Raw genomic sequence first — 25,975 nt, forward strand, 5'->3', positions numbered from 1 at the left:
ATAGACTAGACTATAGACTAGACTATAGACTAGACTGTAGACTAGACTATAGACTAGACTATAGACTAGACTATAGACTAGACTATATACTAGACTATATACTAGACTTTAGGCTAAACTATAGTCCTCATTTTATACTAGACTAAAGACTTGACTATAGAATGTCGACTAGTCTAAAGAATAAGACTAGACTAGGCTATAGATAAGCCTTTTGACTTTTAGACTATAAACTAGACTATAGACTACACTATATACTACACAGACTATACTATAGAATAGACCATAGACTAGACTATAAATTACATACTATAGACTAGGGTATCCCTCTAGTCTTCCATATAAATCTGCATTTAAATAAGAAAATCATTATTAAAAAATGTTTATGGAAATAATCATTTCAATTACATGATAATGCCTACAAAAGAGCTTAAATACAAAATTGTGAAAAAAATCTTTTTAGATTATCTGAGGCCTATCTATTTAATTAGGAATATTCTTATCTAAACATATTATACAGTTTCCAGCAAAAATTTTAAATATATAAAAAAATAAATATTTCATTAGCTCGTCTAAATAGTTAATCAAATAGACATAGGCTAATTTGAGTTAATAAGACAACGTGAAGCTGAAAAGAAAATCTCGAAGAATGGCATTCGTTGCCAAAGGAAAATAAGAGTATTTAGAAGTTTTAAAAACATTTCGCAGACATAATTGTGTGCCACTGACAATAGAAAGAGGATTGGTGGGGGAATAATTGCTACTAATTACAATGCGTCTATTAAAGAGGCAAACATTTCAGTGCTGCCATAGTTACATAAGATAAAAAATATATAAAATAAACTGTACTGCAGTAGTATAGTCTGGTACATATTAATAACAGCACACAAACAACAGCAACAACAACAGTAAGTATTAGATTGCGTCGTTTAAATAAAACGTTAATTGTTGTTTATAACAACAAATTGATAATAAAACAAAACTGCCAGTTGCACACAAGACAAATAGTCTTCATAGTAATTGAACAACTGCTAAGTAAAAAAAAAGAAAATTAAAATACAAAAGAACTTGAAAAAATTAAAAGAAGATAAACACAATAAAAACACAATTGAATAAATACAATACAAAGTAATAAAAATAAAAAAATAAATATTTAAGAATTGCTCAACAAAATTTCCTTTTAAATACAAATGTTTAGCAGGCGTTAGGTAGTATTCCATAGACAGTTAGTTAGTTGTTTAGTTTTAGCACTCTTAGCATTTGTTTTATTGTTGTGCCGGCCAATAATTTTACACTAATTATAATTTAAAAAAAATGTTATTTATAACACTCATGTTTTTGTGTAATTTTATTTTAAATAATTACATTTTAGTATTTTTTTCTGAAATGACAAATACAATATAAATTTTTTTCTCCATCTTAAACATTTCCATTTCCATATAAAGTCTAAACAAAAAAGTTCTAACGGCGACATTGAAAGTTACAATGCAAAAATAGAATTTATAAAACAATAGCTGCTATACACCTTCATTTGACAAATATTTACATATCCGGCCCGTTGATGATAAAAAGATAAATTTAGAAAAATAAAAGGTCGTGATAAATTTATTTATTTTTTTTTTTTTCATTTTAAAAACTTAAATTAACATTAAGAATTTTAATATTTAAAAACAAAACATACTATGTTCCACACTATTGACTAGAGGAAAGACTAAACTATAGCCTAGGTTAAAGTCTGCACTATATTATAATCTGTAGACTTGATAATAGTCATGACTACTATACACTTTTTATTAAGTTTTAATACAGATTATTGTTCAGACTGTAGACAACACTATAATTCAGACTAAAGTCTAGTTTATAGGTATGACTATAGACAAGACCATAGTCCAGACTACAGAAAAAACTTAAATCAAGACTAAACAGTAAGACCATGGTCCAGACTATAGTCCCGACTATAAACAAGACTATTGTTCAGATTATAGACAAGACTATAGTCAAGACTATTGTCCAGATTATAGACAAGTCTATAGTCCAGATTGTAGACTATATAATTAAGGCTATAGTCCAGACTATAGCCCCGATTATATGCAAGACTGTAGTCCAGACTATAAAAAAGACTATAGACAAGACTATAATTCACACTATACAAATAACTATAGACATTGTTATAGGCAGGACTATAGTTGGCCACAGTTGAACTGTTATAACAACAACAAGACCATGGTCCAGACTAAAGTCCCGACTATAAACGAGACTATTGTTCAGATTATAGACAAGACTATAGTCAAGACTATTGTCCAGATTACAGACAGGAGTATAGTAAATATTATAGACAAGTCTATACTCCAGACTATAGCTCAGATTATACGCAAGACTGTAGTCCAGACTATAAAAAAGTCTATAGACAATACTATAGTTCACACTATATACAAGACTATAGACTATACTATATACTGGACTATAGCCTAGACTATATACAGGATTATAGTCTAGACTATAGACAAGACAAGACTGAAGGCGAGATTATTGTCAAACTATTGTCCCGACTATAGACATGAATATAGTCCATACGAGAGACAAGACTTTAGTCTAGACTGCAGACAAGACTACAGACAGGTCTATAGTACGGACTATAGATAAGTCTAGTCCAGATATAGAAAAACTAAAGTCCATACTAAAGACAAGACTATAGTCCAGTCTAAAGGCAAGACAACAAAAAAGTCTAAAGTCCAAACTATAGGCCAGGCTAGGCCAGACTATAAACAAATATATAGTCCAAACTAAAGAAAAAACTATAGAGCAGGTTGTTGACATGTCTATAGTCCAGACTATAGACAAGACTACAGTCCAGACGATAATCCAGAAGATAGTACAGACAAGACTACAGTCGAAACTATAAAAAAAACTATAATGCAAACTGTAGACAAGACTATAATCCAGACTTAAGACAAGGCTATAGACAAGTCTATAGTCCAGACTATAGACAAGACTATAGTCCAGACGATAATCCAGAAGATAGTATAGACAAAACTACAGTCGAAACTATAAAAAAAAACTATAATGCAGACTGTAGACAAGACTAGAGTCCAGACTTAAGACAAGGCTATAGTCCAGACTATAGACAAGACTATAGTACAGATTATAGACAAGACTATAAAACAGATTACACACAAGACTGTAGTCCGGGCGATAATCCAGACAAGACTATAGTCCATACCATAGAAAGGCTATATATAAAATTATGGACCAGACATTAATTCAGACAAGTTTAAAATACGGATTTAGACTATAGACCAAGCTATAGACATAACATTAGTCCAGACTGTAGATAATGCTTAATTCCAAATTACAGACATGACTGTAGACTTAAGACAAGACTATATGCTGGACTATATAACAAGGTTATAGGCCACATTTTAGGCAAGATCCAGACTACAGAAAATAACTATAATCTAATCTAGAAGCAATACGATTATAGACCGAAGTCCAGACTCTGAACCAAGACTCTAGACTATAGATTAGACTTTATCTAAGACTATTCAGACTATTGTTCACCTAATAATTCCGATTTTGAAACCCTGAAAAACACGATGTCTGAACTCATAGTTATGATAACAGTTACAGTTGAATATAAACAAATTTAAAACACCTTAAGTCTATAAATATCGAATAAACACAATTTGTTTAATTTAATTTTTTTTTCTTGAAAGTCAATAAAAAGCACATAGTTTATAAGTGCCTGCTAATGATTTTCAAGATCAATCTATTGATCTATTTTTAACAAATAAATGGAAATTGTAATAAAATTTATTTGTTTTTCTTGACAAAATACATATTTATTTGCAAATTGTTTACTTTTATCAATGACTTTTTCAATAAAAAAACATAGTTACGCCCTTTTAGAAATTATGCCACAATATTAGCAACATTAGGTGTATTTTATACAAAAAAGTTTAAAAAATTTTAACGCCTCAATAAACATAAAAAGACCCATAGATAGAGAAAGAGAGAGAGAGGGAGCAAGAAAATCTTTGAATACAAAAGAGCGATTTAGTGTAAAGGTGAGAAAAGAGAGTTTTTACACAGTTGTAAATCATTGTATAGCGTGTTGTGTTTTAATTCTTCATTTGCTAAAGCTTGTTATGCGTTGACAATTTAGAAACAGTAAATAACACATTTTTTGTTTGTTCAGACACTAAAGTTGACAGGTGGTTTGACTGTTCATTTGTCTGTCAGTCTGTCTGTCTGTCATCTACGCACACAAATACAATTCATTCATTAAAAACAACTACAAAATAATATTTTAGAAGTGATTTTTTTTCAGAAGCATGTGACAAACATAAATGAGTTTTTATATCTCTCTCGCTCTTCGACTGTCAGACTGACAGTGCGTAACAATTTTTTATATTGTTTTTGTTAGGAGGGGGCCTAAAACATATATATGTACAAAAGAAACATGAAATTTATAAAAAGAAATAATTCAATGCCTTTGTAATCGGCCACCATTATTGTCATTACAATGGCGGTTTGTATATTTACTTAAATCATAAATATTTACTTGTACATGACAGTAATGACGACAATGATTTGTCAGCATTTATACACTCAATAAATTTCTTTTTTTTTACCAGCCATCAGTCCCCTTCCCCCAAAGACCCTTTCATTTTCACCTGTTCCTGTTTCTAAGAAAATGTATGATTTTATCTTTTAAAATGTAATCAATATTTATGTTATTGTTAGAAGGCATTTACTCAATTTGAATATTTAATACGATTTTTTATAGCTTAAGGAAGACGTTATAAAATTATTGATTACTTTGTTCAAAATAAACCTTTTACCCTCGAAAATAATTTAAGTATTTAAGGGACCACAACATACAATTTCTTCAAAATTTTATTAAATGTTTAAAAAAAATTGTTTTTTAATTGAACAAAATTGTTTAGCAAAGTTTTTCTTTCATAAATTCTTAGCTAAAGTCTCTTATTTTGTACTTAAGTGTTGCTATGCAAAAATATAATATTAACTCTTATAATAAATTATTTTTAAACACTGTAATATAATCATAGTCATATTATCCTTATTTATAAAACACATACATTTTTTACTACCCACGACAAAAAAAATTGTCATTTGAAACAGTTTCATTTTCTTTTGGGTTTCATTTCATTCCTTTTTTTAACAATATAATATGTATTTGTTATTTTTAAGAAGTCATGTGTGTGTGTAGCCTTATAACACAATTGTTTAAATTATAGTCACATATACATAATTTGCTAAAACTACCAAAACTGTGTGAAAATTTATATGAAAAGGTTACTGAACTGTAAACAAAAATTGTTTATATTCTTTTATCATTATTTTATATAGAATATTTTTAAACACTTACAGTTGTTGGGGTTTATTGAACTATAGGAGTGGTCAAGAGAGTCCAGACTATAAACTATACTATAATCCTGAGTACAAACTAAAATAGTTTAAACAATAGACTGAAAAGACTTTATCCAATACTATAGACTAATCTGCATTCACACTATCAACGTAACTATAGACCAAAGTATAGACGCGTCTATATGCTAAACTAGAAACAAGTCGAGACTACAGACTAGACTGCAACATAATTCAAGTTACAAACAAGCCTACAATCAGCACCATAGTCCAGATCATGTTCTAGATCATAGTCCAGAATAAAGTAGATTCCTGACTATTGGATAGACTATAGTCCAGACTGTAGGCCAGACTAAAGTGAAGACTATAGTCCATACTATAGTGCAGACTATAGTCCAGACTATAGTGCAGACTATAGTGCAGACTATAGTGCAGACTATAGTGCAGACTATAGTCCAGACTATAATGCAGACTACAGTCCAGACTATAGTGCAGACTATAGTGCAGACTATAGTGCAGACTATAGTGCAGACTATAGTGCAGACTATAGTGCAGACTATAGTGCAGACTATAGTCCAGACTATAGTGCAGGTTATAGTGCAGACTATAGTCCAGACTATAGTGCAGACTATAGTCCAGACTATAGTGCAGACTATAGTCCAGACTATAGTGCAGACTATAGTCCAGACTATAGTGCAGACTATAGTCCAGACTATAGTGCTGACTATAGTCCAGACTATAGTGCAGACTATAGTCCAGACTATAGTGCAGACTATAGTGCAGACTATAGTCCAGACTATAGTCCAGACTATAGTGCAGACTATAGTGTAGACTATAGTACAGACTATAGTGTAGACTATAGTGCAGACTATAGTGCAGACTATAGTCCAGACTATAGTGTAGACTATAGTGCAGAATATAGTGTAGACTATAGTGCAGAATATAGCCCAGACTATAGTCCAGACTATAGTTCAGACTATAGTGTAGACTATAGTCCAGACTACAGTACCGACTATAGTTAAGTTCAAACTATAGTCCAGACTATAATCCAGAATATAGTCCAAACTATAGGCCAGACTCTAATTCAGAATATAGCACAAACTAAAGACTATACTATAGCCAAACCATTTTAGTCGAATAAATACAAAAAATTCGTATTTTTTCTCTCTCTGTCTTATCTTGGTAACCAGTGTAATCTGAACTTGTTAGAATGTTTTAATAATTTTTTTGTTGAAAAATTGCTTTTAAACTAATTTGTTTTTATTTACAATTTAGTTGCAAGTCTGTAAATTGCTGCTGCTGTTGTTGTTGGTATGGCAGCTAAGTAGACTAAACAATAAATGTGGTTTTGTATCAAATTATGCAAGTTAAGCATTAGACACTAAGGACGCGTCTAACAATATTAGAAATGGTAAAAAAGGGAAAAACTCAATACTTAATGGATGTAAAAATATGATATAATTATTAAAAAGAAAATTTTAAAAACCGTTAAATGAGTGCCCAGTGTAATATTATTATTTAAATGCTTAATGCTACACTGTGAGTTTTTTATTTTTCTGTAATTCTTTCGCAACATTTTTTTAACGAAGAGAAAAATTTTAAAAACAAATTTACAAAAGATTTTTCTTTTTGTCTTTAAGTGTATTTCTCTCCCTCACACTTCACTTCAGGCTTACTGGTTAATAGATGTTTAAACATTAATTTTATATAACACAAACAAACAATTTTATATTAAATCAGTTTCATATGAATTATTTTAAGCACTGGAGAAATTGTTTAGCTCTTAAATTAGCAACATTAAAAATACATTCATTTTTTGCTTCTTCTTAAAATTAAAGAAAAAAAATGAAAAAAAAATTAAGTTTCATATTTTTTGGAAACTTTAATCTTTTTGTTTGTTTGTTCATGACTTAAATAAATATAGACTATATTAAAGTAGTTATAAAACATTTACAAACAAGCTAATATAGAAAGCATTAGTTCATTGTGTTCTAGACGAATTTAGAAAGACATTTTCTTCCCTGGGAAGGCATTTTCGAATCGAAAACAGTCTTTTTTAGGAAGACCTATTCTAGACGAAAATAGTCTTCCCTAAGAAGACTTATTCTAGACGAAAACAGTCTTCCTTAGGAAGACCTATTCTAGACGAAAACAGTCTTCCTTAGGAAGACCTATTCTAGACGAAAACAGTCTTCCTTAGGAAGACCTATTCTCTACGAAAACAGTCTTCCTTAGGAAGACCTATTCTAGACGAAAACATTCTTCCTTAGGAAGACCTATTCTAGACGAAAACAGTCTTCCTTAGGAAGACCTATTCTAGACGAAAACAGTCTGCTTTAGGAAGACATATTCTAGACGAAAACAGTCTTCCTTAGGAAGACCTATTCTAGATGAATACAGTCTTCCTAAGGAAGACCTATTCTAGACGAAAACAGTCTTCCTTAGGAAGACCTATTCTAGACGAAAACAAACTTTCTTAGAAAGACATTTCCTTGGAAAGAGAAATTTTCTAGACGTAAACAATCAGTTCCTTTTAAATAAAAAACAGTCTTTATATTGTAGTTTTTGTTGAAGGGTATAGAAGATTCGTCATAGCCGAATGTTATGAAGTGTTACTTATTTGTTCACTAGAATTTTGATAAGATCCAGATCAACAAAATGTTAACATTTTTAGAAAAATCTTTTGTTAAATAAATATTTTTTTTAAACTAAAAAAATAAAGTTATCTAAAGAAAAAAAAATTATCATAAATTTTTATCTATGTTGGACTTTTAAGATTTCTACGAAAACATTTTGAAAGATTTACGTCCTAAATAAAAAAATTAAAACTAACAAATTGTGCTTGAGTGGGGCCCTATTATATATCAAGTAATAGCACTAAACATTGTTCCCTTCTTAACCTCATTCTTAAGGGATTTTAATGTCAAGGTCTATGTAAGTATCTATAACAATTAATAAATTTTCAAGTTTATTTATCTTTCTTTTTCTTCAATTGATACATGTATCGATAACACTTGATAGTATTTATTACATGTTTGTTACTTCGATTATTTATTTACTTAATTAATTATATAAAGAAGATATTATTATGTACTTATGTAAAAGTTATTGTCTTGTTATAATATTAATTTATTATAATAAATACAATATGATAAATATAATTATAAAAGCTACTTGAACTTTATTAAGTTTGAGACACTTAAACTGCATGAAGTGATGTAACAAAAATGAAGTCTATATTAAGGTGTTATATGGTCATATACCAAATTTTAGCGCCTTTTGTTAAAACAAAAAATTAATTAAATTTTAATTAATTTTTATTTGTTTAGGTTTTGTTAAATATATTTTTTTAGCAATTCTTAAAACTCTTGACAGTTATAATTAATTAAATGAAAATAACAGGTCTAGACACTTGACGGAGTTCGAAATGATACTTATTAATTGTAATTAAAATTTATACAAAAAAAATATTTTTAAAAGCCACAAAAAACGGAAATAGTATAGAAAACAAAAAAAAATTTAATTTTTTAAAACCTGTTATACAAGCAGTCAGTAATTAAAAGAAATTGACAATCTCAAAGAATTTTTAATATATATTTTCTTTTAATTTAAAATCAATCTCAAAAGTTCTAAATTTTCTATAAAATTGCTAATAGATCGTGCCACCATAATTCATGTATTTGCTTGAAATCTTTTAAACAATTTGCTTCTTCGGGAAAATTTAGTGAGTATTTTGAAGCCATTACAGATAGAGATGAAGACACTTTCCGTAAATTACAAAACTGCAAGACATAGAAAGAATATTCAAGAAACCGCCTTAGACAGTGAAGTAACTAGTTGTAGATAATATATTTAAAAGATTATAAAAATATGGGGAATAAAATATAAATTTGTATGACAAAAGACTTCATTGGAAATAAGTGGCTTTTAGACTTAGTGATAGAATTAAAACGAAAAATGAAAGCTTATTGTGTTACAAAACAAATGAGATATATATCATTCTAAAACCGAATCTTGAAAAAATTTTAAATTTTTAAAAATCGCCAAAAATCGAAAAACCCCCCGATACAGATCCAACTTATAGGACATAAAGCTAAATATGTTTTAAATAAAATGATATATATTTTACTAAAATCGAAGCAGATTTTTTTTTAATATTATTCAGCATTGAGTTAAAGTTAATTTTTGAAAAAATTTTGATTTTAAAAAAATCACAAAAAATTGATAAGACCCCCGATTTAGATCCAACTTATAGGCAATAAAGCCTAAAATGTTACAAATAAATTAAGATATATTTGATTTAAATCGAGTTATAAATACCGATTCTATTCGAAATTGAGTGTCAACATCCATTCTATACTAAATACATAATAAAACATTTATAATTTTTTAAAAATTTGTAAAAAATCGAAAAAGCAACCGATTTAGATTCAACTTATAGGCAATTAAGCTAAACATGTTACAAATAAATTAAGCTATATTTGATTAAAATCAAGATATAAATACTGATTTTATTCAAAATTAAGTGTTAACATCACATTCTATACTAAATACATAATAAAAAAAATTTAATTTTTAAAAATTTGTTAAAAATCGAAAAAAGCAACCGATTTAGATCCAACTTGTAGTCGATAAATCTTTATATGTTACACATGAAATAACATATTTTTAACTAAAATCGAATCAGAAATGTGGTTATTATGGATCATTAAGCATTGATATCATATTTTGTTCGAGTTAATTATTGAAAAAATTTTGATTTTTAAAAAATCACAAAAAATTGAAAAAGCCTCCGATTTAGATCCAACTTATAGGTAATAAAGCTAAACATGTCATAGATAAAAGAATATATATTTGATTTAAATCGAGTTATAAATACTAATTTTATTCAAAATTAAGTGTTGACATCTCCTATTAAACATAAAACATAATGAAACATTTTTCATTTTTAAAAATTTGTAAAAATTCCAAAAGGCCCCCGATTTAGCTCTAACTTGTAGTCCATAAAACTGAATATGTTACCAATAAAATGACATATAACTTTCTAAAATCGAATCAGAAATATTGATATTTTTCAACATTAACTGTTGGTATCATATTTTGTTAAAATTAATTATTAAATAATTTTTAATTAAAAATCGCTTAAAAAAAGCTTCCGATTTAGATCCAACTTATTGATGTTCAAGCTAAATATGTTTCTAACAAGAAGATATATGTTTCATTGAAATCGGCGTATAAATACCAATTATATTCAAAATTAAGTGTTAACATCGCGTTTTATACAAAATGTGTAATAAAAGATTTTTAATTTTTAAAAATTGGTAAAAAAATGTAAACGCCTTCGAGGATCAGATCCAACTTAAAGCCCATAAAGCCATATATATTACAAATTAAATGAGATATATTTTACTAAAATCGAATTCGAAATGTAAATATAATTCAACATTAAGCGTTGGTATGATATTTTGTTTGAAATTCGCAATAGAAAAAATTTCAATTTTTAAAAATTCACAATAAATCGAAAAGAGTCCCAAATAAGATCCAAATAATAGATCTTAAAGCTTAATATGTTGCAAATAAAACAATATATATTTCAATAAAATCGAATCAGATATATAGATATTATTCATCATTAAGCATTAATATAACATTTTGTTCGAATTAATTATTGAAAAATTTTCTAATTTTTCAAAAATCACAAAAAATCGAAAAAGCTTCCGATTTAGATCCAACTTGTAGGTCTTAAAGCTAAAAGTGTTATTAATAAAAAGAGTCAAGTCTTATTAAATTCGAGATATAAATTCCGATTCTATTCAAAATTAAGTGTTAACTTTACATTTTATGCAAAATGAATAATAAAATTTTTAAAAATTCGTAAAAAATTTAAAAAGAGCTCGATTTAGATCCAACTTATAGTATCATAAAGCTATATATGTTACAAATAAAATAACATATATTTTTGCTTAAATCGAATCAGATATGTTTACATTATTTAACGTTAAGCATTAATAACACATTTTCTTCGAGTGAATTATTGAAAAAAATTTAAATTTAAACAAAAATCACAAAAAATTTAAAAGTTCCTCGATTAAGGTCCAACTTATAGCTGTTCAAGCTAAATATGTTTCAAATAAAACGATATAGGTTTTATTTAAATCTCTGCATAAATATTGGATTTATCCTCAATTAAGTGTAAATATCATAATATGAGAAAAATACATTTTAAAAAAATGTTTCGTTTTTTAAAATTCACAACAAATCGAAATAGATTTCGATATGGATCAAAGTTATGGATTTCAAAGCTGAATATGTTACAAATAAAACGAGATATATTTAATTAAAATCACTGCATAAATAATGATTTTATTCTCACTTAAGTGTTTGTAAAAAAGCAGAATTCCAAAATTTTTAATTTTTCAAAAATTTTCTTTAAATTCAAAAAATTATCACAAACAGAATAAAATTCTAAAAATTAATTTTTGTATAAAAAATGCTTAAAAAATTTCTTAAACTTTTTTTCCTAATTTTTTTAATTTTAAATTGTATGGACTTACATTACTTTTACCGGAAACACTATTATCCATGGCCTTAACATTTGCACCGCCATCATTGCTACTAGCTACAACGCCTGGTGAGGCTTCGCCAACTATAGCATTATTAGAACTTTCCAAATTTGGACGGGCTTCAATGCGATTGACACAGGAAAAGAAAACACAGACAATAAATAAGAAAATTATTTTCTTATTTGTCAACAATTTAAATTGAAAAGGTTTTTTCGCTTTCGTTGAGGAGGAATTATTAGGTGTCGAATTCTGCTGTTGTTGTTGTTGTGATTTTTGTTGATCTTGTTTTTGATCCGTTGGACGATAGGGAGCAAAACGTGGATCATTCTTTTTAATAGTGTTTTTATCACAAAATTCCACAAAAGCCAACCACAGTTGTAGAAGCACAACACGCAAATAGGCTGTGAAGTTATTGTTATTGTTGTTGTTGCTAAGACTATTATTGCAATTTGTGGCATTATTATTTATAGTGGTGGGGAAGGAGGCAGAGTCAGAGACAGAGGAATTATTAGCAGCAGCATCTTTGGATATTGTAGAGGAAGAGGAAATTGTAGTAGTTTCATTTCCTGTCTCCATTTTGTGCTTATTTATAAGATTTTTTCTTTTACTTAAACTATTTGTAGTTGTGTTAGTATTTGTATTACTAAACATTTTACTATTACTATTTATAGTTGTTGTTGTTGTAGTTGTGTTTGTATTATCATTATTAGTAGTTTTATTAAGTTTATTAATATTTTTACTAAAGTTTTTAGCACCATTCAAAACCGTTGTTTCATTAACATCATCATCTTCTTCATCATCATCATCATCATCATCATCATCATCATTCTCTTCATTTTTTTCATTAATAACATTTTCTTTTTCATTAACATTATCATTATCGTGTTTGTTGTCCTTATTTAGACGTTTAAAGCAATTCTCACAGCATTTTTGTTTAATTTGTTGTTCTTGTTGTTGACCCTTTAAGTCATCCAAATTGTTATTGCACCAACATGCCCTTCGAGCCAAATTCATTTCTTGCTCTAATGATGGCGTCTTTTTATCCTTTGACTCCTCGTGCTCATCTTGAGACGCCATCATTATTGTTTGTTTCTTTTTATTAACAGCCATTTTGTTGGCAGCTCTTTCTAATTTCTGCCTTGTTTCTTGCGGCCCAAAGGTGTTTTGCTGCTGCTTGGAGAAGAAATTTATAAATTCTTTTTCTTCTGCTTCGTGTTCGTGTTTAGCTCTTTCACCTTTTTTTCGACCTGCCGGACCTTGATAGAAATATTCATTGGAATTTCTTGTCAAGAGGTCGTAAAACATTGTTTCTCTCTGCTGCAAGTTGCTTTTAATATAAATATTTTGGATTTGTATTTCTAGGATGTTGAGGGGAGAGTTTTGTTTTTGTGTTTTTTTGGGGGGAGGTTTCTTAAAATTTTTAGAATGTTTTATCACGCAAACATTTGTAATGTTTTTTTTTTATTTTTCCTTCTTTATATTATTTTTTCTACATTAATTTTTCTAAGATTTATTTGGGATTTATGTTTATTTTTTCTAAACTAAGTTTAATATTAATTTAAGTTTGTTGGTAGTTGGTATGTAAATTAAGTACGTTGTTTTTGAATTCTGTAAAGAAAAGAAAAAAAATTTATGAAATTAGAAAGATTTTAAAAATATAAATAATACAAAAATATATATTTTTTTATTTGAAAAAAATTATTATAAATCTAAAATTAATTACATTTTGAGCCAACCTAATTTTGTTTTAAATGAAATCACAACTAGTTCTAGTTCAGTTATAGTTCTATTCTAGTTCAGTTATAGTTCAGTTCTAGTTCAGTTCTAGTTCAGTTCTAGTTCAGTTCTAGTTCAGTTCTAGTTCAGTTCTAGTTCAGTTCTAGTTCAGTTCTAGTTCAGTTCTAGTTCAGTTCTAGTTCAGTTCTAGTTCAGTTCTAGTTCAGTTCAGTTCAGTTCTAGTTCAGTTATAGTTCAGTTCTACTTTATTTCAAGTTCAGTTCTACTTTATTTCAAGTCCAGTTCTATTTGCATTCTAGTTCAGTTCTAGTTAAGCTTCCGATATTAATTTACCCTTTGTTTTGTACATTTAAACTTTACAACCTTTCAATTTACTTTAATTATTTTATTTGACATCAAAACACTTTAAAAACAAAATTTCTTTTGATTAGTTTTTTGACAACACTAACGATTTTGAACTTTTTTTTATTCTTATTAAAGTAAGTTTTTATTTAAATTTATAATTTGGTTTCCTCTATCAATTGAAAGCAATTTTCACACTTTAAAATTTTCAATTAATTTGTTGTTATTGACTTTTCTGTCAATTCCTATTTAGAGAGATTGAAATTGTCTTCTTACAAAAACACACATAAATTTTGTCAATATCATTATGATTTATGATCAATAAATTGTATTCAAAAGAATTTTGTTCTTTTTATTAAATATTTCCATAAAAATGTCACAATATTTTGCTGGTTCCTCAATTAAATGTTAATTAAATTGTGGCCATCAGATGACACCCAACAATTTGGGCAATAAAAATAAATTGAAAAATGACACAAATTATGCACAAATGGTAATTATTATTATTATTGTTTATGAATAATTTTTTCACTCACATAATTTTTCAAGCGAAATTTATAAAAACAACCATTTATTTAAAGGAAACTTTTGAAATGATTTGAAATTATTAAAAATTTTTTAACAAGATAAAGAGAAGATCGTGTTTTATGATAAACAAGATCACTTAAAAAAAGATAAAATTGTTAAATATTAAAACACACCGAAAGAAAATTTTAATTAGGAACTGTTTTTCGAAAGAAATGACTGAAGCACTTCAGACGCTACAACCAACTGACCTGACGCAGTAACCAACTGAAACTGGTTTTAAAATTTTCAACTCAAGAAGCTTTATAACTTTTTTTGTCTTTCTTCGCAATACTACTGTTAACAGTCTGCAGCTCTCGATCTTTTCATTCAGCAAGAAAATTATGTTTGATATAAATTAAATATTTATTTACCAGTACATTGAAATTTATTAAAATACATTTAAAATAAAATGTGTTATATATTTGAAAATAACAATTAGATAAAAAAAATAAGTGTTAATAACTGTTAAATTATATATATTTTTTTAATCAAACACAAACACATAATCATATCACATCGTTACATTTGTCTTGTTGTAGTTAGATCGTTTGGCAAACTAACTAACGATCGTGTTTTTTTTTCTTTATATTAAAAATAAAAAAAATAGAGAGCAAAATATTTAATTTATTAAATAAATATTTAATAAATTTAAAAATAGCTAAATAAATATTGTTGGTTAATTAAATACAACAAAAAAATAAAAGAAAACTGTGTGTATTCGTCTAGTAGTGATAATTGACGATTAAGTATCAATTTATGAACTTGCTAATTTTATTATTTAATTGCAAAATTTAGTAAAAAAAAATATTATATATAATTAATAAAACATATTTTGTATCACGCTGTTTAGTATGAAAAAAAATTTAAATAATCGAAATGGAAAATAAATTAACACACACGTGAATTTGCACATTAATTTGTAGCGAAAAAAAAATATTTAAATCAAAAATAAATTCAATGGAATTTTTATCAACAGATATTTGTGTTAAAATTTTGTAAACACTTCGACTAACATTTTAAAATATATGTTCTAAAACTAAAAAAAAAATATCTTCGGTCAAGGTTGATTTTTATGTTACGCTACATTTATTTTACACATGTGTAATTTACAATAATGTGTTAAATTTTGGGAATTACACACGCAAATAAGTTCTTGTAAATCTAATAAAGTTAAACAACGATTAAAACGATTTAGATCAGTTCAGAAACTGCTCTGTGACTGAACTAGAACCGAAATTGAACGGAAGTAGAATAGGAACAAAACCGACACAAAACTATGACAGAACTAGAAAATAACAAGTACAGATCTAGAAATGAGCAAACAGAATTAGAACTGAACTAGAACTGAACTAGAACTGAACTAGAACTGAACTAGAACTGAACTAGAACTGAACTAGAACTGAACTAGAACTGAACTAGAACTGAACTAGAACTGAACTAGAACTGAACTAGAACTGAACTAGAACTGAACTAGAACTGAACTAGAACTGAACTAGAACTGAACTAGAACTGAACTAGAACTGAACTTGAACTGAACTCGAACTGAACTAGAACAGAACTAGAACTGAACTAGAACTGAAATAGAAATGAACTAGAACTGAACTAGAACTGAACTACAACTGAACTAGAACTGAACTAGAACTGAACTAGAACTGAACTAGAACTGAACTAGAACTGAACTAGAACTGAACTAGAACTGAACTAGAACTGAACTAGAACTGAACTAGAACTGAACTAGAACTGAACTAGAACTGAACTAGAACTGAACTAGAACTGAACTAGAACTGAACTAGAACTGAACTAGAATTGAACTTGAACTGAACTAGAACTGAACTAGAATTGAAATAGAATTGAACTAGAACTGATTTAAAACTAAACTAAAACTGAATTAGAACATAATTAGTTGTGTTCCATCTCTGTTCTCGTACACTCTTGACATAAACTTGTAAATCAATTGACACAAATTTTTCCTATGGACAACTAATTACTCACATCGATTAATTAGCCATGAAAATAAATATTTTTTTGTTTTGACATTTAGACTTTTAATAACAGCCAAGCGATAAGGCGCGTAATATTAAAATCAATATTTAAAGAAGAAAAAATAAAATATTGAAAAAACAGGTAGTAACAGTTTATTTAAACACTCCCACTTCCTTCCTTTAAAGGGCATGAATGTCAAAGTAATTTCTATTTTATTTGAAAGACGGCCATTTGCATTGTATCTTAAAAATACTTTCTATGATTATCTTTCAAGAATAAAAGGTAATTTATAAATAGTTTAAAGAAAGCATAATGCCAATATCAATTTGTCAGAAAATCTCGATAACAATACTATCATTCAAGTGTTAATATTTTCCCCTTGATTAATATGAATATTTGAAAAATCACCTATACCTTAGTCAGTCGCGTGTATCTAATTCGATAATTTAATATTTAAATATGCATTTTTTAATTTGATTGTTGCAACTATTTGATTTATTAATGTTGTTATATTTTTTTATTATTAATTTTGTCATCTAGTTAAATGAGTCCACAGAGTATATAGTTTTTGTTATTTGTTTAAATAATTTCATTCACAATCTATTTGTTCATTGAACTACTTTCTAAATATTTCATATTTAAAATATTATTAAATATTTTTTTTTAATTTTTTAAACAGTGGACTCAATGGCTGGCGGTTGTCATAATATATAAAAAAATAAACAAAAAAAAAATATAGAGAAAAAACAATTCAGGTGTGAGATTTACTTTATAGAATTCTTTCAATAGAATCAATGACAAAATGTATTCAACAGCTCGTTTAATAATATATGATGAAATGTTTATTTTATGGTGAATAAAAAAAAAATATTATTTTTTAAATTACTTATTAAAATATAATAACAGCAGTCAACTTAAGCACTGCTAAAGTGCTTTTCATATGATGTTTGAAATAATTGAAAGAGAACCTATTGAAATTGACGTTGAAGTTGTACAATAGATTTTATTAACTCTTAAATTTAATCTAATAATATAAATATAATTGTTAGAAATCTATTATGATTTTGAAACTAAAAATATTATTTGATGTATTGTATACTAAAGGGTGTATATTATGTCAAAGATTGTTATCATAATATCTACAAATATGTGTATAATGATTTCTAACTGGTACTTGACTAAATGACATATTTACGTCAGAAAGTTACGCACTATATACGTATGTATTTATTGTTGTTTAAAATAGTTAATTTTTAAAAACAAAATAAAATTTAAAAATTTGTTTATTTGATTGAAAGGTGTATTATCTACGTCAAGTTTAATCACGTTTAGATTAATTTAATATAGGACAAGTTACAATATTCACATTATAAAAATCAGTTTTAGGTTTCACAGAACTAGAACAGAACTAGAACAGAACTAGAACAGAACTAGAACAGAACTAGAACAGAACTAGAACAGAACTAGAACAGAACTAGAACAGAACTAGAACAGAACTAGAACAGAAATAGAACAGAACTAGAACAGAACTAGAACAGAACTAGAACAGAACTAGAACAGAACTAGAACAGAACTAGAACAGAACTAGAACAGAACTAGAACAGAACTAGAACAGAACTAGAACAGAACTAGAACAGAACTAGAACAGAACTAGAACAGAACTAGAACAGAACTAGAACAGAACTAGAACAGAACTAGAACAGAACTAGAACAGAACTAGAACAGAACTAGAACAGAACTAGAACAGAACTAGAACAGAACTAGAACAGAACTAGAACCGAACAGAACTAAACTCAAATGTATTTCTAATAAAAAGTAATTGTCATTTCTTACAATTTCTATATTTGTTATTCCAATCAAAATGTCTCACTTTGATAAAGCTAATTGAAAGTTTAAAGTTGTTAGCACAAATAATTAGAATTTAAATAAATTATACAATTTAAATGCATCTTTGATTTAATAACAGTTATTAAACAAAGTTTATAATTTTAAGTTTTCAAACAACAGATGTGTTGTTTTTAATAAAGTTTAAACAATAACTTAAATTCAATATTGACTACGATTATTAACTAAAGTGAATGTGCATTTAGAATATTTAACCTGTAGTGCATGATGATTAAAGCAAATTATAGTGGAAGTGTTAATCAAATTGTATATATTTTTAACAAAGATTCGTAAGAGTTAAAAGTAAAAAAAGAAAACTATACTAAAAAAATCTGTTAAATTTCTAACATAATTAACATTGCAGCTTTAGGTGTGAATTGTTTAGTTAATAAGAAACAAAAAACGACAAGAAATATTAGGGAGATTAAAGAGTTATTAAAAAGATACTATTTTAAAGAAAACTTTTAAAAAACTTGCACTCAACCAGGGCAACATTTCAAAAACTTGTTGTTCAGTGCGTATGAGTAATATATGTTAATGAATGAAACAAGCACAGCATGATTGTCTGCCATTCACAAAGTTCATTTTTATAAAATAAAAACTACATTAACTGTATTACTCATACGTTATCATATAAAATGCAGTCACTCTCATTGGAATACAACAACATTTAAATGATTTTAACGGTTTACTCACGCACATTCTAACTACTTAAACTAGATATATAAAAAATAATAAATATTTTGTAAATAGGTCAGTCATGTTTGTTTGTTTACAAGCTTAAATTAATCACTTTTGTTTTTTTCTTTTTCTAACTCAAATTATTAACATAAAACACATTAGAATAGATTTATTTATTAAACAAACGGTCATCAATCAAAACACGCATACACATACGTCATTATTAACAAGTCGATATAATTGAGTGATTTCAATTCGATTAGTGTGAATGCACACTGCACGAAAAAAATTACAGCAACAAATTGATTTAGATTTTGGATTTCTTTCAGACTATCAGTTTTAGTGTTTGGTAAAAAAATGCATCGAATCAAAATTGAGACCATCTATCTATTTATCTGTCTATCTGTCTATCTATTATCTATTATTTATCTATCTATCTATCTATCTATCTATCTATCTATCTATCTATCTATCTATCTATCTATCTATCTATCTATCTATCTATCTATCTATCTATCTATCTATCTACCTATCTATCTATCTATCTATCTATCTATCTATCTATCTATCTATCTATCATCTATCTATCTATCTATCTATCTATCTATATATCTATCCATCTATATATCTATCCATCTATATATCTATCCATCTATCCATCTATATATCTATCTATCTATCTATCTATCTATCTATCTATCTATCTATCTATCTATCTATCTATCTATCTATCTATCTATCTATCTATATATCTATCTATCTATCTATCTATCTATCTATCTATCTATCTATCTATCTATCTATCTATCTATCTATCTATCTATCTATCTATCTATCTATCTGTCTATCTATCTATCTATCTATCTATCTATCTATCTATCTGATAAGTTTTTTTTGTCATTTGTTTTCTTTGATTTTTTCGTTTAGTGTATTAGTATTGCTTTAATTTATGTATATTTCACGTCACAAATAAAATTGTTTGTAAAATGAGCATTAACAAATTACTCGACAATCGAATTATTAAATTCAGTGTTGCGTTCTAATAACTGATTTAATCACTTTACACTCACGTACACACAAAACTTGTTAGAAATCAAAGTAAATATGTATGTTAAGCATACAAATAAATTGTATTTATTGAATGTTGTTAAAATATGTATATGAATAATGTTAAAATATGTATATGTATATCTTGGAAATCTCTAGGGGTTTGCAGTATTGCTTTGAAGTCATTTAAAATAAGGAAATAAAGAAAATTATTTTGACATTTTGAAATAAGGACATTTTATCGCTAATTATATAAATTTTAGGTTTAAACGATTATTAAAGTTTTGAACTTCTCAAAAACTCGTTGTAAAAAAGAACTTCTTTAGAAGTGAAAGAAGAAGTAGTTTGTTGACAGTGATTTAATTTCAATTTGCTGCAAAATTTTAAAAAGAACTCTTAGGTATCATCGATATTATAGAGTAAAACATTGTTCTTGACCTTTGACCCTTTTGATATAATGTTAATTATGTTATAGTAATATAAGCTGTAAAGCCAATAGATTAAGTATTTTGAAAGAACAACATTTGTCTATAATGGTATAAAACAACTAATTAAGTTAAGAGATCAAAGGTCAACATTTAGGTTTTAATATATATTTCAAAAGAAAAAGTCGTGAAAAACCTAAAATTTTACACAAAGATAAAAGAGATTTAAATTATTATTTTAAAATTGTTCGAGAACAAATAACACTTTATGAACAGGTTACTTTTTCACTTCTTTGAAAGTAGTTTTTAAAAACAAAATTATTTATTAAAAAAAATTAATATTATTTTATGTCAAGTGTAAAAAAATGCTTCATAAATATTACTATTACAAATAAATTGATTTAAATTCATTGAGATTTTTTTCTGTAAGCAAATAAATCCTAACACAAGCCAACGTTTAGTAAACAAATAGGTTTACAATTAATATCTTTAAATAAATTATTTATTTTACAATTGCAAAAAAATGTCTACAATTTATATAGAAATATTTGCTTGCATTTTTTCATTGTTTTGTAATCTAAACTGTTATAAATAAAAAGCATTTAAATTAAGATCAAATGTCAAATTAAATTTATAGTTTCCTCAAACAAATACTCATTTGTAGCTAAATATGAAAAAAAATAATAAATTGAAACTGTTTTTTAAACTGAGAATTTAGCAGGAGATTGTTGTGGAATTGTATATCCATTAAATAAAGAAATTAACAGCAAAAGTTGGATGTGAACATTTACAAATGTATGAATTTGTTGTTATCGTTATATTTCACTTAATTTCTTCTTAAAAGAACTTTTCTTTTTTAATCAAACTCACCAATTGTTGCAATATTAAATATTGTACCGACAACAGCCATCAATAGAATTGTACCCAAATTGTCGAAAAACAAACGATTCGGCATAAAGTAACCTGCATCCAATATAATCGGCGGCAGCATATAGAAGAAGAATGTATTTGGTGTTAGAGGAGAAACAGCAACATCTGTACAGAAGAAGAGTACGACACCAATAACAACACCAACAACAATTAAAAGGCAAGATTCGGGGAATATAAGATGCAATTTTGGTGTCATATGGAAACCTGTAATGGAGAAGAAAGGAAGAAAAGGTTAATTTTAAAATGAAAATTAATATAGAGAAAGTTAAAATTTATTCTAATGTCATGATACTTTTTAAGCCACATTCACACGAATAATTTGATCAGTCAAAGAACGGATAGAATCGTCTAAACGCAATTTGTAATAAAACAATCATACATTGGGAAGAAATATGGATGGAAATTGACAGTTATATTCCATCTAGCATTTGGAAGATTGATTGTTCAATAATTAATCAGTAAACTGAGTCTTTTTTTACTCCTTTTTATGAGCGAAAAGTGATCATTAAGTTGGGCGCTTAAAAAATGATTCGATGATAATACTGATATATGATTAAAAACTGATTATATGAAAAAACAATAATAAAATGTATAGCAATCATAAATTGATCATCCTGGCGTTTGAGTTTCAAAAACTATTTTTTGATCATATTTCAAGCTGTTGTAAGTTCTAAAATTGTTGTAAATGTAATTGTTTGTGTTTGTAATTCCGTTAATTAAAAAATGGATCAGAAATGATTCAAAACTGATTAGAAAAGGGGCTGACAAAAGACTCTTTCAGAAGAGTTGGCAAAACATGTTTGTGGCCTTAAATATGTTAATACAATTCTCATTTTGTTTATAATAAGAAAAGTATAATTATTAATTAAAGTGTAATCGTGTGTATTAATTCTTAGTCTAAAGAAGGTAATAGCTAACTAATAACTAACTAACTCTCTAACTAACTAAATAACTAACTAACTAACTCACTAACTAACTAAATAACTAACTATCTAACTAAATAATTTACTAATTAACTTACTAACTCTGTTCTTCACCAACAACTCAATTTTTCACCAAAAAACACAGTTTTTCATCAAAAACTCAATTTTTTACCAGAAACTCATTTTTTCATCAAAAACTCAGTTTTTCACAAAAACTCAGTTTTTCACCGGAAACTCAGGTTTTCACCAAATACTGAGTTTTTCACCAAAAACTCAGTTTTTCACTAAAAACTCAGTTTTTCGCCAAAAACCCAGTTTTTCACCAAAAACACAGTTTTTCACTAAAAACTCAGTTTTTCACCAAAACCTCAATTTTTCACCAAAACCTCAATTTTTCACCAAAAACTCAATTTTTCATGAAAAACTAAATTTTTCACCAAAAACTCAGTTTTTCACCAAAAACTCAGTTTTTCACCAAAAACTCAGTTTTACACAAACTCAGTTTTTCACCAAAAAAAAAACTCAGTTTTTTCGCCAAAAAAACTCAGTTTTTCGCCAAAAAAAAACTCAGTTTTTCACCTAAATCTAAATTTTTCACCAAAAACTCAGTTTTTCACCAAAAACTTAGTTTTACACCGTAAAAACCTCAGTTTTCCATAAAAAACAGTTTTTCACCCAGATCGCTTCTTTAGAAATGCTTTTTTGGGAAATATTTAACTTATTCCGTACTTTTTGCATATTTTTAGGTGAAAAGACTTTCATTTGTCTGTAATTAATTCTATAAACTATTTCTTTTTTCACTTCTTTGAAAGTACCTTTTCTTTACTGTCATATTTTAGTGCTATTCAAAGGTATAATTTGAATTTTTGTAACGTAGAACTTTATTTAGTTATGCTGCTATTTTTTAAGTATTACAAAACTTTAATAGTTTCCCTCGTTCTTAGTACATTTACTATTACATTTGTTTTTATTTATTTGCTAGATGACCTTGTAACTTGAAAATATTTTTTGTTAAAAAATGAACATACCATTCTAGACACAAACCCATAAAAGAAAGTCAATGAGAAAATTCTATTTAGAAAATTAGTATGTGTGTGTGCAAATATGTTAGTTAGGTGTACAAAAAAACAAAACCCAGAGAAGGTAAATAAAGAATTTGTAAATATCTTTGAAATCTTAAAAAAACTGTTATTACAGAAGAAAACTTTAACAGGAAATTGTTTTAAACACGCACTATTTTAGAGAAAAATTTTAATGTTTTGTTTTACTTGTTGGCGTTTGAATTAAATTGCTACTATTTTGTTGCAAGAATTTATTCTAAATTTGGTTTTGAAAACAAATCACTCTAAATATTTCGAAATATGTAAACTTATAGTAACAAGTACTAAAAGTAGTACTTATTGCTATACTAAAATTAGTATTGAATTCTGAAAGTTTATAAATCTTAATTGATCCACATTGGGATTACTTTAATACCGTGTGTACTTAAATCAAGTATGGATAAGCTTTTAAGTCAAGAAAAAAATTTAAATTAAAATAATTACATGCAGAGATCGAAGGGTCAATTCAGTATTGAATTCTGAAAGTTTATAATTTTTCAAACTTATCCGCTTTGGGATTACTTTAAAACCGTACATACTTAAAACAAGTACGTGCGGAGGTCAAATTGATTTAAAAAATGATTAAATCTTTCTAAAATCAAGACTTTCGTATTTGACTGATATGCACGTACTGAATTATAGTATTTGAAACCTGATTCTAGTAAAATATGTCTTAATTATTGAAATCAATCGGTATTAGTTTCAGAAAAAGTTGTTAAAACAAGAACGTGCTGAGATCAAATTTATCCCAAATTGTCATAAATCTTGCTTAAATGCAAAACTTTGGTATTTGATTGAAGTATTTTTTACTTGATTTTAGTAAAATAGTAATTAATTATTGAAATCAATTGAGATTGATTTAAGAAATAAAAATTCTTAAAACAAAAACGTGCTGAAGGGGGACCATATGCCACTTTTTTTGAGGTGGCCTCAAATTAAACTGAAACAATAATAGGAACTTTGTGCATTAGTTCCTATTATTGCTTCAGTTGCTCTCAATGTGCTTCCAAACAATTTTCTTTGAGTACTCCTAAAAAATATAATCGAGAGATCCGTAGGGTAGAAAGGGGATCATACGCCATAGGGGCATATCTGACAATAGCGAATAACTTGAAAACTGAGTAATCGATTTTATCGCATTATCAAGTTTTGTTTTCGTTTATCGATTAGCTATCATCCCAAGGAAATTATTTATCAAACGAATTAAAATCGAGAAACTTCAAAAGTGGATTTCGCATGTCCGTAAAGCAGTATGTATGCCGTAAACGAAAATCATTTTTAAGAAAAATCGAACCATTGTGATAATCTGAAGCGTTAAAGATCATATGAGAAAAACCAAAACGTCAGCACAATCAAACAAGTAATTATCTTATTTGGTGGAACCAAACTCGTCCTAAATGTAGCTAGAATGCTATAAAGGAAAATAATTTTGAACTGAATAATTGGTTTTTATGAAAAATGGATCCATTGTGATAACTTGAAGCGCAAAAGATCGTATGAGAAATGTGGATAAACAGCCTAACGTCAAATAAGTAATACTCTTTTTAGGTGGAACCAAAAAGGTGTTAATTGCAGCTTGAAAGCTATAAAGGAAAATCAGTTTGAACTGAATTATTGCTTTTTATGAAAAATGGATCCATTGTGATAACTTGAAGCGCAAAAGATCGTATGGGAAGAGTGGTTAAACAGCTTAAACCTCAACTGTTTAACCGGTCCCTAATTTTCAAGTTAAAAAGTTTGAAGCGGGAAAATCGATATATTTGTGTGTGTTTGTGTAGCAATTTAGTATTTGAAACTAAATGTTTAAATACCAAGTATTTACAAAATTTACGATGTCATGTTCTTTTCGTTAGTTTTGTTTTTTTTTTTTTTTTGTAGTAATTGTTAAAGTTTCCTAGAAATTTCAAGGACCAAAAAGAAAAGAAACAAAAATAACAGTTACACGAAATATCTAAATGTCATGAACAAGAAAAACTATAGGTAAATCCCGACTCTTTAAAGCACTACAGTAGCTAGAAATGTAAACAGATTTTCGAAAAGGGTCGGAATTTGGATCTGTTTGAGATTTTTAATACAACTAAAAATCTGCAGGAACAGAATCTAGAAATTAAATTCTATAATAAACCGATTCTAACATATAAAAGTTATTTTTAGTAAATCTAAAAATCAACGGAAAAAGTACCAGATCCTGGAGACTTAATCCTTTAATAAACGGATTCTTATATACAGAAGTTATTTTTTACATATGAGATTCACAATAATAGTTATTTCAAAAGAAATCATCAAATATTCAAAATTCCAAATAAAACAAGAATTTTATTTCATTACACCACCAAAGATGAGGAGACAGAGTTTTTTGATCTTTTTCCTTCACATTATGTTTTAGCAAATTTATTGACTTTTTATTG

At 27.2% G+C, this 25,975-nt stretch overlaps 3 protein-coding genes across 5 annotated transcripts in view; 1 reads left to right on the forward strand and 2 right to left on the reverse strand.

The window, feature by feature from the left end:
• Positions 1-11,876: 11,876 nt before the first annotated feature.
• Positions 11,877-25,975, reverse strand: part of LOC124419301 (hybrid signal transduction histidine kinase A-like) — a 19,388-nt gene continuing 5,289 nt past the window's right edge. The window contains exons 2-3 of one of the 3 annotated variants that reach the window (XM_046948012.1): positions 18,361-18,364; positions 11,877-13,556 (exon numbers count right to left, since the gene is read on the reverse strand). In XM_046948012.1, coding sequence (XP_046803968.1) covers positions 11,892-13,253 — 1,362 coding nt within the window. In that variant the 5' untranslated portion in view covers positions 13,254-13,556; positions 18,361-18,364 and the 3' untranslated portion in view covers positions 11,877-11,891. Of the gene's footprint in view, positions 13,557-14,563; positions 14,698-14,728; positions 14,808-18,360; positions 18,365-25,975 lie in introns of those variants that run through there. The other 2 variants (XM_046948009.1, XM_046948005.1) reach the window with 2 other exon arrangements.
• On the reverse strand, positions 21,388-24,657 carry LOC124419344 (sodium/hydrogen exchanger 3-like). Its single transcript, XM_046948323.1, has 2 exons — positions 24,645-24,657; positions 21,388-21,748 (listed from the first exon to the last, which is right to left on the reverse strand). The coding sequence occupies exons 1-2, from the start codon at positions 24,655-24,657 to the stop codon at positions 21,471-21,473; spliced, it is 291 nt and encodes a 96-aa protein (XP_046804279.1). The 3' UTR covers positions 21,388-21,470.
• LOC111683142 (sodium/hydrogen exchanger 3) overlaps positions 25,367-25,975 on the forward strand; it is a 40,284-nt gene continuing 39,675 nt past the window's right edge. Inside the window, exon 1 of the mRNA XM_046948333.1 lies at positions 25,367-25,381. Coding sequence (XP_046804289.1) covers positions 25,367-25,381 — 15 coding nt within the window. The remainder of the gene's footprint in view (positions 25,382-25,975) is intronic.

This window comes from Lucilia cuprina, chromosome 2 (genome assembly GCF_022045245.1).
Source record: "Lucilia cuprina isolate Lc7/37 chromosome 2, ASM2204524v1, whole genome shotgun sequence".
Taxonomy (NCBI): domain Eukaryota; kingdom Metazoa; phylum Arthropoda; class Insecta; order Diptera; family Calliphoridae; genus Lucilia; species Lucilia cuprina.